The 15,838-nt window shown below is 33.9% G+C and overlaps 1 protein-coding gene across 1 annotated transcript in view; it reads left to right on the top strand.

Annotated features, from left to right (window-relative positions):
- The window catches only part of grm7 (glutamate metabotropic receptor 7), a gene marked incomplete at both ends in the record, with an annotated part of 233,239 nt that overhangs the window by 139,284 nt on the left and 78,117 nt on the right, over positions 1-15,838 (top strand). Inside the window, 2 exons of the mRNA XM_081384270.1 lie at positions 3,737-3,937; positions 12,127-12,266. Of these exons, the coding sequence (XP_081240396.1) occupies positions 3,737-3,937; positions 12,127-12,266 (341 nt within the window). The remainder of the gene's footprint in view (positions 1-3,736; positions 3,938-12,126; positions 12,267-15,838) is intronic.

Genomic DNA, 15,838 nt, shown 5'->3' with positions numbered 1-15,838 from the left:
ATTTCATGTAATTTTACAGTTTGATAATTTACCAGTTTTTTGGAAGTGAAAAAGAACAAGTCATCTAATAAATTTTAATTGAAGATCCGTAAATTGACATTCCCATAATTCCTCGTGTGACGCTTCAAATTTTGTTTTTATTTTCATTTAATCAGTTATGTTTCTAACCTAAAATGTAGTTTTTTACTGGCAACCTTAGCTGCCTTTTTTTAACCGTTATATTTGCTGATTTTTGTTTACAGTGTACACATGAGTGAACAATACCAAAGCGACATAGCCTCAAGTACGGTTTTTGTGGAGTCAAGTAGTTTCTAATGCAATATTTTTTATTGGCCATTTTTTCCTACTGAATGTTTACCTAGCTAAAAGTGCTAAACAGCTAGTGGACAATGTAGTACTCGCGTTGATGACGCAAATGTATCGCAATTCATTTCTGGTCAATACCTTCAGAAGTAGAGATTTGTGACAATAAGAAAAGATAAAGTAGAGACTGAGGTAATTTTCTAAAAAGCTTCTGAGCTCAGTACTCTTTTCTGTCAATGGCAACTAGGTGTAATTGTGAAGTATTGTTGAACAAGATATCTGTCACCATGAGAGCAGCTTATTATTTTCTAATGGTTGTTGTGACCTTCAGCGTGAATGAACCTCTGCCAGAATGGGGTTTTTGTCACTGCCTGGGGTCATTGATGTCTATTGATCTGAATCCCTCAAGGTTTTTTGCTGACCATGATGAGATGAATTGTCATAACCTTTAATTTGATGTCATCAAGATGTAGAAAAAGTGTAAAACCTCTTTAACTAGCGAATCTATCTTGACAAATGGTTTAGGATACATGCATACAATCTCATTTTCATTGAAACCCCAGGTCTAGGTGAAATGCAACCTTTTCTTTTTATACCAAGGAGGTCTATATGTTACCTGGAGAAAGTTTCCGTTGGCATCTGAATAGCCCTTCACTAATGACAGAAAGAAAGAGAAGAGTAGCGTCCTGCAAGTTGGGTATTTTTTCTAAGGATGTCTCCAAGACGTCGGTCAATCATCTTTCAAGTAAATATCATCTAAATAATGAGATCCAATCATTGTGGATGAAGTCCAATCCCAGATGGGGATGTTTCAAGCTCGCTGAAAAGATCGAATGGCACTTTTGGATGAGATATTTCCCCAAGCGAGTTTTCCTGTTCTGTCAGGCACTATTAGAGTCACCCATTCCTTCCCCATCAGACTAAGGCCATCAATGATGAAGCTGTCTCGAAAATACACATATTTGAGTTAGCCGCGCTTGGCGGGACAGAAGAGCCGACTAAGCCAGCTGTAGTATGTTTAATGAAAGGCATTATTGTGGAAAGACAGACTATAAGAGCGTCCCTGGGGAACCCAGACTGGCATATAAGGGTGGGTGTCAGATCTGGACGACGGCAGAGCTAATTGGAGAGAAATCGCTAAGAATATTGCCTGAACTCCATTGATGTCCCATGAGAACTTCCACCAGTGGATCAGGGAATAGCAGCACTTAATAGAACTGTCACGGTTTTCCTCGCAGTTTAGGGTGAGCCTAAAGTCTGGCCACTGTTGTTATTAAGACATTTTAAGGTTAAGGTATTCTCATGAGGTCAGATCCTGAAAAGATTGTGTGTGGAATAAATTTCCCATTACTTGACTCACAGTGACATTTCTGAAGAGAAAAGTCATTTCGTAAAAAAATCCTACTGATTTGTCACAGCAATGACTTTGTCTATTAGCCATGAGGCTAATCTATGTGCTAATATGTTCATAGAATTGACAAAATGTACTTTTAGCAGATTCAGTCTCTCATAAATTACTCTTCTGGGAAACCAAAACAAACTATTGATGACTCATCCTGCACTAGACAAATTTCAGTCCAATCAAATTCTGTCTAGAATGTGAGTGTCCCTACAAAAGTTAACAAACCGTGAATTATGGCTATGATGTAGCTAACGCCTTTTTGATATTTTAATAAAGAGAATGAATCCTTTGAAATGCCTCACCCAACTTCCCTTTTCAGCAGAAAATGTATCAACACTATCACTATCAAAGAAATTGTAGCTTCCAAGCTAAATGCTAACTGAAAAAAAGCGCTAAATAAGCTACTCACAAAAGTAGATTGAATAGCTACATTGAGGAAATACCTATTCAGATATGTATTTTACCTTTTTAAATATACATGGTTTACATTTATAATTTGTTTAACACAGTTTCTACAGTATTCGGGGAAACCATGCTAAATGTGGCTAATGCTATAAAAACAGCCTGTCACTTTTGTTGTACTTTCTCATGTGATTGTTTTATCCACTTACATCTTTATATGTAATTCTATCATTTATTCTATATGGGTAAAGTGTAATGCTGAATGTACCGACAAGCATTTATGGTAAACTAAAATATACTTTAATGCCATTTCTATTGAATGTCATTCCCAATTTGAATGTCATAATTGCAAATTTGTTAATGATGAAGTTGCAATGTAGTGCATTTAAAGCCCCCTTGTAGTGAAATCAAGCTTTTAATGTTGTTTATATGTCTATGTGGTGTTTTTAATATGCTTTAATACAAACCATGTGCAAATTCATAAGTCAACAGCATTGCTGAGTATTTTCTCCTTAAAACTGCAGTGAACCAAAGACAGTCTCAAAAACACGGTTTGAAATCGCTGGTGTTTCTGACGTCAAAAACTACCTTGTAGCCAATCAGGTCATCATATGATCGTCAACGAGTGAATCTCTGAGATGAGTGAGTGAGTGGAGGCGGGGCTCATTTGCATATTCATAGAACCGCGAATACTAAATGAGGCACAGGTGGAGAGTTACATTCAAGCTATTTTAAGGCATGAAGAATTTTCATGTAAAAAAACGTTTAAATATGTAATTTTGGTGATCAAATGTGAGTTTTAAGGGATACAATTATTTGTGGGACTCTAAATATATGAACTTTAAATATAATATTGAAAAAAAACACTGGTTAAAATTATGATCAAGTGCCTTACATGTACTTTAGTATGTTAGTAACCACATTCAAATTAGTACTTCTTTGAAGCACAGCAAAATATTATTAAAACAATGATTTAAAATGTATTTTAAAGTAACCATTAATTTGACATAGATACAAAGTGTACTTTTTAAAAGTGTATTAAGAAACACTGTCATGAAAGCGTACTCTCTTTAAGTACACTTGATTTTATTTCATACATATATTATCTGAAAGTACAATTCTTAAGATTTGAAGTTCACTACAAGTGCACATTCAGTACAATTAAGCACACTTCTTTTTCACAAGGTTATTAAAAAAAAGCTACACGATTGACAACTTGTCATGTTATTGAATCTACTTTTAGGTAGTTACTCCCGACACTGCCTGTGAGCAATCGCTGGAAATAAATCTCTAAACCACCTAAGATGAAGATAGCAAAAATGTGACAACATTAGAGACCAAAGTAAGATAAGCACCTACAATTTCAGGCATTACTTTTCACCGTGTTAAAGATAGCGGCCAAAACACGCCAAGGCTTTTCAAATGAAAGATTGTTCCTAAAGTGTGATAACTTTCATTGCTTTTGTACTTTACCTCACATTTTTCTTCAAAAGCTTCTAGAGTTGACTCCGTTTATCCTATTCCTTTGTTTCTACGTGCTCCTGCGAGAGCATTTAGGCACACATCTTGCTACAGATGTTTGAAAGTCTTCACTCTACTTTGACTTTTTGTTTTCTTTCTTCCTTCCAGGGCAAGAGCGAATAGGATCAGACTCCAAATACGAGCAGGAAGGGAAGGTGCAGTTTGTGATCGACGCGGTGTACGCCATGGCCCACGCCCTGCACAACATGCAGAAGGACCTTTGTCCCGACCAGTCGGGCGTTTGTCAGGAGATGGAGCACGCTGGTGGCAAGAAGCTCCTGAAGTACATCCGGTCGGTCAACTTCAATGGTGAGTTGACCAAACCTCACAACATACTGAGTCTATCACATCATATTACATTTTTGTCTACATCTATTAACTCAGTTGCACATTATTTTAGGTAGTGATGCACTGATATGAAAATATTGTCCGATACAGATAATCGATAATTCTTTATATTTGAAAGCAGATAACCGATATATATATATATATATATATATATAATATTGGTTATCTGCTTTCAAATATAAAGAATTATCGGTTATTTTGGCCGATACAGATAATTCTTTATTAGTTTATCGGTTATCGGTATCGGCCAAAATGTTCAGTTCTTTATATATTTGAAAGCAGATAACCGATATTATATATATATATATATATATATATATATATATATATTAGGGCTGTCAAAGTTAGCGCGTTAATAACGCGTTAACGCAAAATCATATTAACGGCACTAATTTTTTTAACGGACGATTAACGCAGCGCGTATTTTCTGTTTGACCCGTGACCCAACCCCTAGTTGGAGAAATGGAGATACACAGTGTTGGCAACTTAGCGACATTGCAGACCCCTTTAGCGATTTTTTTTCCTTCAACAAAGCGCCCAAACCTTATTTAGTTTCTGAGAATATACCGGTACCGCCGGTAGGCTACTGCTCTCTCAGCACGCGCGCGCGCGCTCTCTCTCTCTCTCTCTCTCTCTCTCTCTCTCTCTCTCTCTCTCTCTCTCTCTCTCTCTCTCTCTCTCTCTCTCTCTCTCTCTCTCTCTCTCTCTCTCTCTCTCTCTCTCTCTCTCTCTCTGCGTCTCACGTGGAGGAGCAGCGCTTTAATTCAGTTAAACACAGATATTATGTTGCTTCTCTAATTTTACAAATATAGCCGAAATCAGAGCACGGATATTGTCTTTAGCTTATGTGTATTTGATTTCACCAGACGACGGCTCGATTATCAGAATTTTTGTGCAGATTAACGTCTTGGAAGGGAGAGCTGGTTATGTTTATTTGGTCGCGTTTCAGTCACCATTTCAAATTCATTCCGTTGTTTGACAACAGAAACAGTAAAATATGCGTTTTATTGAGAATTTATTGAGAATTTAGCTTCATCAAAATGGGCACAGAGAGAGACTACAATGTAATAATAAATGCTAAATGTACATTTAGCATTTTCAGAAGAGCTGCCCTGTCATGCAAAAATCTAAACATTTTTGTGTTAGTAAATTGCTCAGTGCAAAGAAAGAGAAGTAATGGGAACCTGGTATTTCTTTGTTCTTTCTACATGTGTCTAATAGACATGAACAAGTTCTTTGAAAAACATCTATGACCTTTGAAACATGTCTCGTCTTCATGCTATATTGACTATGGTTTCAATAATAAACATACATTTGCATAAAGCATCTATATTTATCCATGCCCACGTTGATTAGAGTATTACAAACTTGAAAAGTATTAATTTAAGGTATATTTAGAACAAATAAAAAATGTGCGATTAAATGTGATTAATCGCGAGTTAACTCATGACAATCATGCGATTAATCGCGATTAAAATTTTTAATCGATTGACAGCCCTAATATATATATATATAATATCAGTTATCTGCTTTCAAATATAAAGAATTATCGGTTATCGGTATCGGCCAAAATGTTCAGTTCTTTATATATTTGAAAGCAGATAACCGATATTATATATATATATATATATATATATATATATATATATATATATATATATATATAATATCAGTTATCTGCTTTGAAAGCAGATAACCGATATTATATATATATATATATATATATATATATATATATATATATATGTATATATATATATATATATATATATATATAATATCAGTTATCTGCTTTCAAATATAAAGAATTATCGGTTATCGGTATCGGACAAAATGTTCAGTTCTTTATATATTTGAAAGCAGATAACCGATATTATATATATATATATATATATATATATATATATATATATATATAATATCAGTTATCTGCTTTCAAATATAAAGAATTATCGGTTATCGGTATCGGCCAAAAATGTTCATATATATATATATATATATATATATATATATATATATATATATATATATACACAAAAACAAAAGTCTCACCATTAAAAGCATTCCCAAGCACTTCAACATAAATCAAACAAAAAAGTAAAGTGTAAACCAGTGTAATTTTTAAATAAAATTCTAATAAAATGGCGAACAGTGTGCATCTTAAGTGTCTCAGAGAAAGGAAGTAATCCATTATTAATCGGCTTTAATAAATCGGCTTATCGGACTGATAACAATAACATTAAAAATTAACATATATCGGCAGATACCGATATGGTGGCCGATATATTGTGCATTATTTTAGGGTGACGTTGTTACTGTGTAAGACGTAATACGTACTGAGTTCTGTTAATTAACTACATTAAATTTAGATTTACAAAATTAGATTTACATTACACTTAGATTAGTGTTTGGCTTAGGGTTAGTTGCCTGTAATGATTGATAATTTACTGTTATTTCTATATTAAGTACATGATTTGTGTAACCTTGCCATGTTAATGTCACGATTCATGTCTGTGTTCCCCTGCCTCATTCTATGTTTAGCAGTTCCTTGTTATGTTGATTAGTCATCCCAGGTGTTTCTTATTTGCCACACCCCCTTGTTATCTTGTTTAGCTTGTCTGTGTGTGTATTTAAGCCCTGTGTCTTGTTTCAGTCTTTGTGAGTTCTTGATGTTGTATGTTGGCTGTTCCCATGCCTGAGTCTTTGTCTGAGTTTGTAGTCTTTGTCTGAGTTTGTAGTCTTTGTCTGAGTTTGTAGTCTTTGTCTGAGTTTGTTACAGTTTGAGTTTCTTTAATAAATTCTGCTGTACTTGGATTCGGCTTCTGCATCTGATTCTGCTTCTGCTTCAGCTGCCAACATAATAGTTAAAATAAAGTGTTACCATTAATTCATTAAAAAATTCTACTTAATACTAATACTTCTTAACATGTTTTAATTTGTAAATTAAAAACCATTTTGATGTTTTTGGGCTATAAAGGAAAACATAACATTGGTTTCGCATAATTATTTATGATTATTTCTTTCAACAATTTTATTTTATTTTTATTAAAATCTTATTTATTCACTGCTTATTAATATTTGAAAAACTTTTGCCCACCAAAACAAAGGCATAAAACAGGAAGTGATATTGTAGAGAGGACACATGCAGACCCTCATGTTAAAAATATCAGGTAAATATATATATATATATATATATATATATATATATATTTAAATAAATGTTTGTTTGTTTGTTTGTTTGTTTGCTTGTTTTTAGAAATGATTAATTTTTACTTAATGGTTACGCAACATGACAGTTTAAAATAATTTCAAATTTATCAGTTCTAATCTGTGTTATTTTAGTATCATTGAGATACTACTATGGTTTCTATAAATATTTTGAATTAGTTTTATTATTATTATTCATATTTTTGAAAAAAATGTCTATGCAGTTTTTATTAATTATTAAAGTTTTTAGTTTAAGTTATTTTAGGATGCTGCCTTGGCAACTAAGTGAATTATATATATATATATATATATATATATATATATATATATATATATATATATATATAATTTCAGTAAACATTTATTTTATTTTAATTAATGTTTTTTTTTATGGTTTTAATTTTAGTTTGAGATAACTATAACAAGTTTAAATGTGGTTTGAGTTTAAACTTGGTTTAATGAAACCAACATGAATTCAAAGACTATAAGAAATTGCATGTTCTAGATTTTTTTAATATTTTTCCTTTTTTTCTGTTTTGGGAATTAGCATTATTCTAACGTTACAGACTGTTTTTTGGTCAATATCGAGCAGATTTCGTCTGTGGACAGATGTGTACATATCTCTTTGAAGCAACCTTTGTTGATGCTTCTTATGTGGGACTCAAACTTCCTGAATTCTTTATATCTCGCATATCCCAAACCTGCCTTTGTGTTGGACCTCTGAAAGAGGAAACTTCCAAGAAGAAAGGAAATCTCTCATTAATGCATCCTAATGAAGTGAAACTTTTGTAGTCCTGCACCAGGGCACTGTTAGATCAAAGTGTAACCGCAACTTTGATGTCTGCGTGATGGTGAGAAAGTACTATTACGGGTAAATATGTGATCTAACTTAAGGCCTGCTGATATACTCAAATCAGAATTCTCAAAATACTTACTTTTAATCACTAGAAAACCAAGACCGATGGCAAAAACGGTAATGAAGAAGTCAGCAAGAATTTTATACCACAAAACATGAATTATAACATTAATTATATGTTATATTATAGTTATAGTTGTTGTTTTTTTGTTGTTGTTGTTTTTTACTTTGAAAAAAAAAACACTGAAACATGCAATAGTAAACATTTAATTGTGTTAACCTCATTTATTATTACTTTAGTCAAATACTTTTACGAATTGCATGAATTCAATGTTTTCAATAATATTTATTATTTGTGAAACTTCAAATTACGAAAAATATTTGTTTTCCAAGCTGTCAATGTTGATTGTTTTGTATAAATACTTAAATTTTTGTAAAACATCTAATATTTATAGTTTGCACAACAATGCTAAACAACATATGAGCTTATCTTGATAACAAGCATTTAATCAAATGTTTACTATCACTGAGAAGTCTTATGAGTATCCATTTCATTTTATGATCTGAAAAGAACAAAAAAACATCTTGCAATACTATTGCATCAAAGCCACACACACACACACACACATACTGGATTATTAATTCATATTTAATATTTTTAATACATATTTAAGTTCACATTTTCACCAAAATTTTATTTTTTAAATGCAAATTTGCACACACACACACACACACACACACACACACACACACACACACACACACACACACACACACACACACACACACACACACACACACACACACACACTCACACACTCACACACACACACACACACACACACACACACACACACACACACACACACACACACACACACACACACACACACACACACACACACACACACACACACACACACAAAAAAAGAAAAAAAGAAGAAAAATGGCAGTTTCGTACCTTTGCTTCCATTGTTTTTGATATTGTTTACAGTAGCACAGTTATACTTGTACATTGTTTATAATGTATGACCATTGCCTACACAATAAGAAAACCTTCCTTCTGACATACATATATAATTCAAATACATATTCAGAATGTATATTTATCATAAATAATATTACATTAACATTTATGCCGCTACACAATACACAATTTTTAACACAAATTTTGCTAATTCCTTTATAAAAGTGTCATTTGTATTTCATATAAATATGAATATGTCACTTGTACTGACAGAGGAATCATAAACCTTTGTAAATCTATGAAATTGTACATACATGAGAAGGTTTTGGTTTTACTCTCCATACTTTAAAAATGTACATTGAGACATGCAGGTTATGATTAATTGATCTAATTCAAACAATATATGAACTATAAAAATATAGCCAGTTTAAGCAGTTTGCCACATATGAAAATACAATTAAAGAAGACATAATAAAAGTCCCTTTCAGGCAAGTCATTTCACTCGGCGGCCATCTTTAAAAAAAAAATGTAACGCAAGAACAGCTTCGATCTCTTTGAATAGGGAAACATCAAATTCTCCAAAGCTGTTCACCAAGCTTATGATTAAATTTCATATTTGAAATCATCAATGAAATCTTACGACAACTGTCACATACATTTTGTTTCTAAACGCTTATGACCAAAACGGCATTTTTCAGATTCATTTATTTAGAAGGTGGGACTTATTCCACCATTTTGCGCCTTGCACTTTCTTCCATTCATGGTAATACAAATACACAGTCTTTATATATCTACAGTCTTTGATATAATTCAATATGGATGGAAGAGTATGTCACATAGCTACTTGTTTATCTAATAACTGTTCTTATTGGTGAAATGATGCAGCCCTATTTATGTCTGCTGGTTATTTAGGCATGTTAACTCTTGTGATTAAAGGATGAAAGATGGAAATTAAATAAAAAAGAGAAAGAACATACTGCTTGAAGTTTGGCGAATGACGCTTCTGGCATTTTTTCAAAGGGTTCCTCCAACGAAAACATTAAAAAAGATTCAGAGGCTCCTCGCATACTAATAATTTATATACTTATGAGGGTCTTGTCCAAATCTAATCTACAGTGCAATTACTGTATAATATACTGAGTAGCTTAGAAGTTTGGGAGAATACACTGCGGTGATGTGACGTAACTGGGACATTTTGCTACTGCGTTAAGACATGCGTGAGGTGAAAAATGAAACATAAATGATAAAACTCGACACCTGGTACATAAAAGCATCCATCATTGAACTCTGAAAGCTGGAAAGCTGTTATTTGTGGCATTCAGCTGGTTTTGCAGGCCCTCATCCGCTCTTAAGTGTTGCTAGCGTGTCGGTGTTATTTAGCTCCTGCAGTTTTCAGCATCTTCATTCTCCCCAAAGTCTATTAGTAGAATAAGATATTTCTTCCTTCTTCCCATGATGCCCTTTTAACAGCAACTCGAACAAACACATAAACCTGGAAGGCGGCGGGCGTTGCTGAAGTGACTGGATAATGAATGGACTCAAGTAAACTAGAGCGTTTTTGTGTCCGCCCATGTCGCTTAATGTGACGCAACAGTCGATCTTTTGCATTTCTGTCTTTAAGGGGGCAGGAAAAACTGTTGTCTACTAAGTTAAAGGGTTAGTTCACCCAAAAATGAAAATTCTGTCAGTAATTACTCACCCTCATGTTGTTCCAACCGCGTAAGACCTTCGTTCATCTTCGGAACACAAATTAAGATATTTTTGATGAAATCTGAGCCATGTCTCACTCCTCCATAGGCTGCTATGTGACCGAAACTTGCTGGCCCAGAAAAATTATTAAAGAGATCGTTAATAGTCCAAGTGACTACAGTGGCTCAATCTTAAGTTTATCAAGTGACGAGAATACTTTTTGTGCGCAAAAACAAACAAAAATAACGTCTTTATTCCACTTTTCATTTCCTTCTCTCTGGACCTCTAGTTGGTTCGCGTAGTGTTTTTGCGCAGCGCGTCTGTGTACACGTCACCACGTAGGCTCACTATTGGCCGACGCCGGTCATGTGTGTGATGCGTGATGACGTGCAACACAGACGCGCAGCGCAAAAACACTACGAGGCCCAGAGAGAAGGAAATGAAAAGTGGAATAAAGTCGTTATTTTTGTTTGTTTTTGCGCACAAAAAGTATTATCGTCGCTTGATAAACTTAAGATTGAGCCACTGTAGTCACTTGGACTATATTAACGATCTCTTTAATAACTTTTCTGGGCCAGCAAGTTTCGGTCACATAGAAGCCTATGGAGGAGTGAGACATAGCTCTGATTTCATTAAAAATATCTTAATTTGTGTTCCGAAGATGAACGAAGGTCTTACGCGGTTGGAACAACATGAGGGTGAGTAATTACTGACAGAATTTTCATTTTTGGGTGAACTAACCCTTTAAAGTCATGTGACCAACCAAGCCGAGTGGTGCAATTAACATGCAGAATAATATAAGAAAAAACAGTAAATTACATTGCAGAGCATAACCTCCGCAGACAGACAGACAGACAGACGGATAGGATAGATAGATAGATAGATAGATAGATAGACAGACAGACAGACAGACAGACAGACAGACAGACAGATAGATGAGCGCTCAAAACCAGTAAAAGTGCTGATTTAAAGGCCGCAATAAAGCAGTGGTCTTCCCTTTCGAGGGAACGCTTCTCCAATCAGAGAGTCCTCCTGAGAGCGACCCGGGAAAGCCATGAGTCCCAGTGTAATGAGTGTGAGTGTGGCGAGAGGAAGCTTGAGAAAGACACTGTTGATTGTGTTGTGGCAGATTTGTGATGGTGAATGCCAAGCCCTGCAGGTAAAGCTCTTCAAACTATCGCTTGAGATTGAGTGTCAGGACGTGTCAGTCTCCGCTCCTGGCCTGAGGGCCACGCGCTGTTTGTGTTTCTGTCACGAACAAACAAACTTTTTTTCTCTATGGAGCGCAACTCTTTTTTTGTTGTTGTTGTTGTCTGCAAGGCATGTCAGGTTGTTGTTTTACCCCTTGATGTGTGGTTGATGCACAGTTAGTTTCATCCGACAATATTGACTGTACGTTTCTAAATACGTTTTTTTTTTCTTCTTTCGTAGGGAGCGCTGGAACGTCCGTCACGTTCAATCGGAATGGTGATGCACCGGGACGTTACGATCTTTTCCAGTACCAGATTAACATCAACAACACTCCCGGATATAAAGCTATTGGACATTGGACAGAAACTCTCCAACTTAACGTGAGTATATTTGATCTGCAAAAGAGTTGTCATGAGATAATGCGCTTCTGATTCATACATCAAAAGTTTATAATCTGATTTTGGTAAGTTAGAGAGAGGAAACTTGCATTTTAGGCGGTTTTAATTTTTACTGGTCCCCAACTATGAAAACATCCATACATTAAGCAATGAAACCTGTTTAATGGTCCATACGCAGTACTCAAGAAAAAATCTGTTAAATATGTATTTTTTTTTTTACTTATTTTTTTGTTTATTTACTCACTATACAGTTTCAGAAAAACTGGTGAATTTATTTATATTTTTTTTTCACATGTAGTTTGAAGTTTTTCATTATTTATTTATTTATTTATTTACTTATTTGTTCATTATCATTATTATTATTTAAAGCTTGCTTGTTTGTTTATTTATTTATAAATACTTGTAATTTTTACTATTCAGTTTCAGAAAATCTAAAATTTTTAATAGATAGATAGATAGATAGATAGATAGATAGATAGATAGATAGATAGATAGATAGATAGATAGATAGATAGATAGATAGATAGATAGATATTTGCAAGCCCCATCTCATGAAAGTGCGTATCTATAGCACGAATGATAATATCGCATATCATTTATACACCAAAACGAGTTTTAGCGTAAATATGGTACGCAGTTTGCGCGTGCATATAATACGCACTTTATGGCGTGTAATATGCATGCCCTCCTCACCCCTAATCCTACCCAAGGGGTTTGCAGTGCGTATCATTTGAACGCTAAAACTCGTTTTGGCGTATAAATTATACGAGAATTATCATTCGTGCTATAGATACGCACTTTCATGAGATTGTGTTGATATTTGCATATATCTAGGCTCTTATTCATTTATTTATTTATTTGTTTGTTTGTTTGTTTGTTTATTTATCCATTAATTCAATTTAAGGAAAATCTGTACATTTTTAATGCAACTTTTATATGTTCTATGTATCTATTTATGCTTATTTATTTAGGCTGTCTATTTAGGCTGTTTATTTATTTATTGATATATCATGTATATGATTTTATAAATATATTTATTTAATTGTAATGTATAAATATACTATACAAAAATATATAAAATTATAGTGAAAGTAAAAATAGTACAGTAAAAATAGTAAAAAAAAAGAAAAATTTTATATATATATATATATATACACCGAAATAGGTAATTTATTTATTTTATTATTTATTTTTTGTTTCAGAAATACTGTATCTGTGAATGGTTTTAACACCAAGTTTCTTTTTCCTTTTTTTTTTTTTTTTTGTATTCATCTAGTTTAGTTTTAACATTGTTTGTTCATGTATTTTTAATATTAAGTAATTTATCAATATTTAAGTAACAGTCTGGTTTCTTTGCTGATTTTCCTTCTGGTGGTTCAGGAAGCTCTTTCTACACCCATCGGTTGGGCACAGCCAAGCAGAACAGATAAACATAATATAATTTTGTCCAGATAATTGCTAGGGACATTTCAAAGATTCATCTTAATAGCAAAAGCTTCATAAAACCTTAACCTCTGATTGAACCGTAGATTATACGTTAATGTGTATGAGAAACCCTTGCTCTGGGGTGTACAGGTTATTATATGTGCATTAATAATATCACCAATCTGTTCGTGCCTATGCATCCTGGGATTATTGAGCACGCACACTCCAGCAATAAATAAAGTTCAGTTTAAATGAAGTGAAATTAAGTTAATTTCATACACAGTTTGATTATGAACTCTCAGTCTCAGCATTACTGTAAGGAACACTTTTATGATCAGTTTTGTCTTTTAGGTCTAATATTGTCATGATGGAGCAACAGTATTAAGTGAATCTTGCTCAGCATGTTAGTTAAAGATACAGTAGTTAAACTGCAGACATATTTATAGCCAGCTACTTGAAACCAGTTTAATTCAAATACTATATTTGTGAATAATTTTCAGGATAACTACATCTGATGTTTTTTTGTTGTTGTTGTTGTTGTTGTTGTTGTTGTTGTTTTTTTCTTTATTTTGTTTGGTTTGGTTTGCTTTTGTTTTGTGTGTTGTTGTTGTTGTTGTTGTTGTTGTTGTTGTTGTTGTTGTTGTTGTTGTTGTTGTTGTTGTTGTTGTTTTTTGGGGGGGGTTGCTTTGCTTTGTTTGTGTTTGTTTTTTTGTTTTGTTTTTGCTTTGCTTTGCTTTGTTAGTGTTTGTTTTTTTGTTTTGAATTTTGTTTTGCTTTGCTTTGTTAGTGTTATATTAAAACAGTTTATCCATGACATAACTAAGAGGTCTATAGTTGAGGTCAGTGTCACATGATTAACAAAAAATGATTATACTGATATTAATAAGGGGTTTCTTCTGGTCTCACTAGCTTCGTGTGTTTGTGCCATAACACTAAATGGTATTTTATTTTATTTTATTTTATTTTATTTTATTTTATTTTATTTTATTTTATTTTGTTTTGTTTTGTTTTGTTTTGTTTTGTTTTGTTTTGTTTTGTTTTGTTTATTTTGTTTTGTTTTGTTTTGTTTTGTTTTGTTTTGTTTTGTTTTGTTTTGTTTAGTTAGTTAGGGCCCAAGCCCTGAAAGGGCGAAGGCCCTATTGTTTCCGTAAGGATTATTTTTTTTTTCTTCATTATTTTTTTTTTTGCCTTTTTGCCACTTTTGGGGCCCTTAACATGCTCAAAAACTCTTGAAATTTTGCACACACGTCAGAACCCGCGGCCATCAGGGCCGGGCTGAAGCTGGTACCGGTGCGTGGCAGGGGGGCTCGACGGCGCCCCCTGGAATGGGGTCCGAAAACTTGGTCCATAAATCAAACACGCTTGCATGTAATAATATGAAACTCAGTACACATATAGATCTCATCGGGCCGAACAACTTTCGTGCTCTAAGTTTTACAAAAGCCCAACAGGAAGTCGGTTATTATACGTTGTTTGGAAAACGCATACAATGGAATGTGAAATACTCCTCCTAGGGATTTCATCCGATCGCCACCAAACTCGGTGAGAATAAAGTCAAGACATTGAGGATGAATTCTTGCGAACGGATTTTTGATATCTCGAACGGTTTGGCCGTGGCGAGGAAACTAATTTATGGCGAATAATGGGACACAGGAAGTGTGTTATAACTTCTGCATACATTAACTGATCTTGATGAAACTTTAGCAGTGTGTTCGTGGTAAGAGGCAGATCACATGGATGTGACTATTGTGAGTCAAAGTTATAGCGCCACCAACTGGCAGCAGGAAGTGTGTCACTTTCAAAATGCTTTGAAGTCACCCTCTTACTTTTACCCGATTTGCTTCAAACTTTATGTGTATAATGTAAACACACGGCAGATGTAGACCTGTGAAAGGATTATTGATATCTTAGATACTGTTGCCGTGGCAACGCATCAAATTTTAATATTCTTTTCGGATGCGTTTGAAACTCTTAGCATGCTTGAAATTGGATGAAACTCGACAGACACATAACACTTATTAGCCAGTAGACATGTGAAAAGTTTCAGAAACGGGCGTGGCAGGGGGGCTCAACAGCGCCCTCTTGAACAGGGTCTGAAAACTTGGTTCATATATCAAACACGCTTGCAT

Source organism: Scardinius erythrophthalmus, assembly GCF_964197995.2.
Source record: "Scardinius erythrophthalmus genome assembly, chromosome: 14".
Classification (NCBI taxonomy): domain Eukaryota; kingdom Metazoa; phylum Chordata; class Actinopteri; order Cypriniformes; family Leuciscidae; genus Scardinius; species Scardinius erythrophthalmus.
The sequence above is the reverse complement of the archived record's forward strand: the minus strand, read 5'-3'. Positions and strand labels throughout refer to the sequence as shown.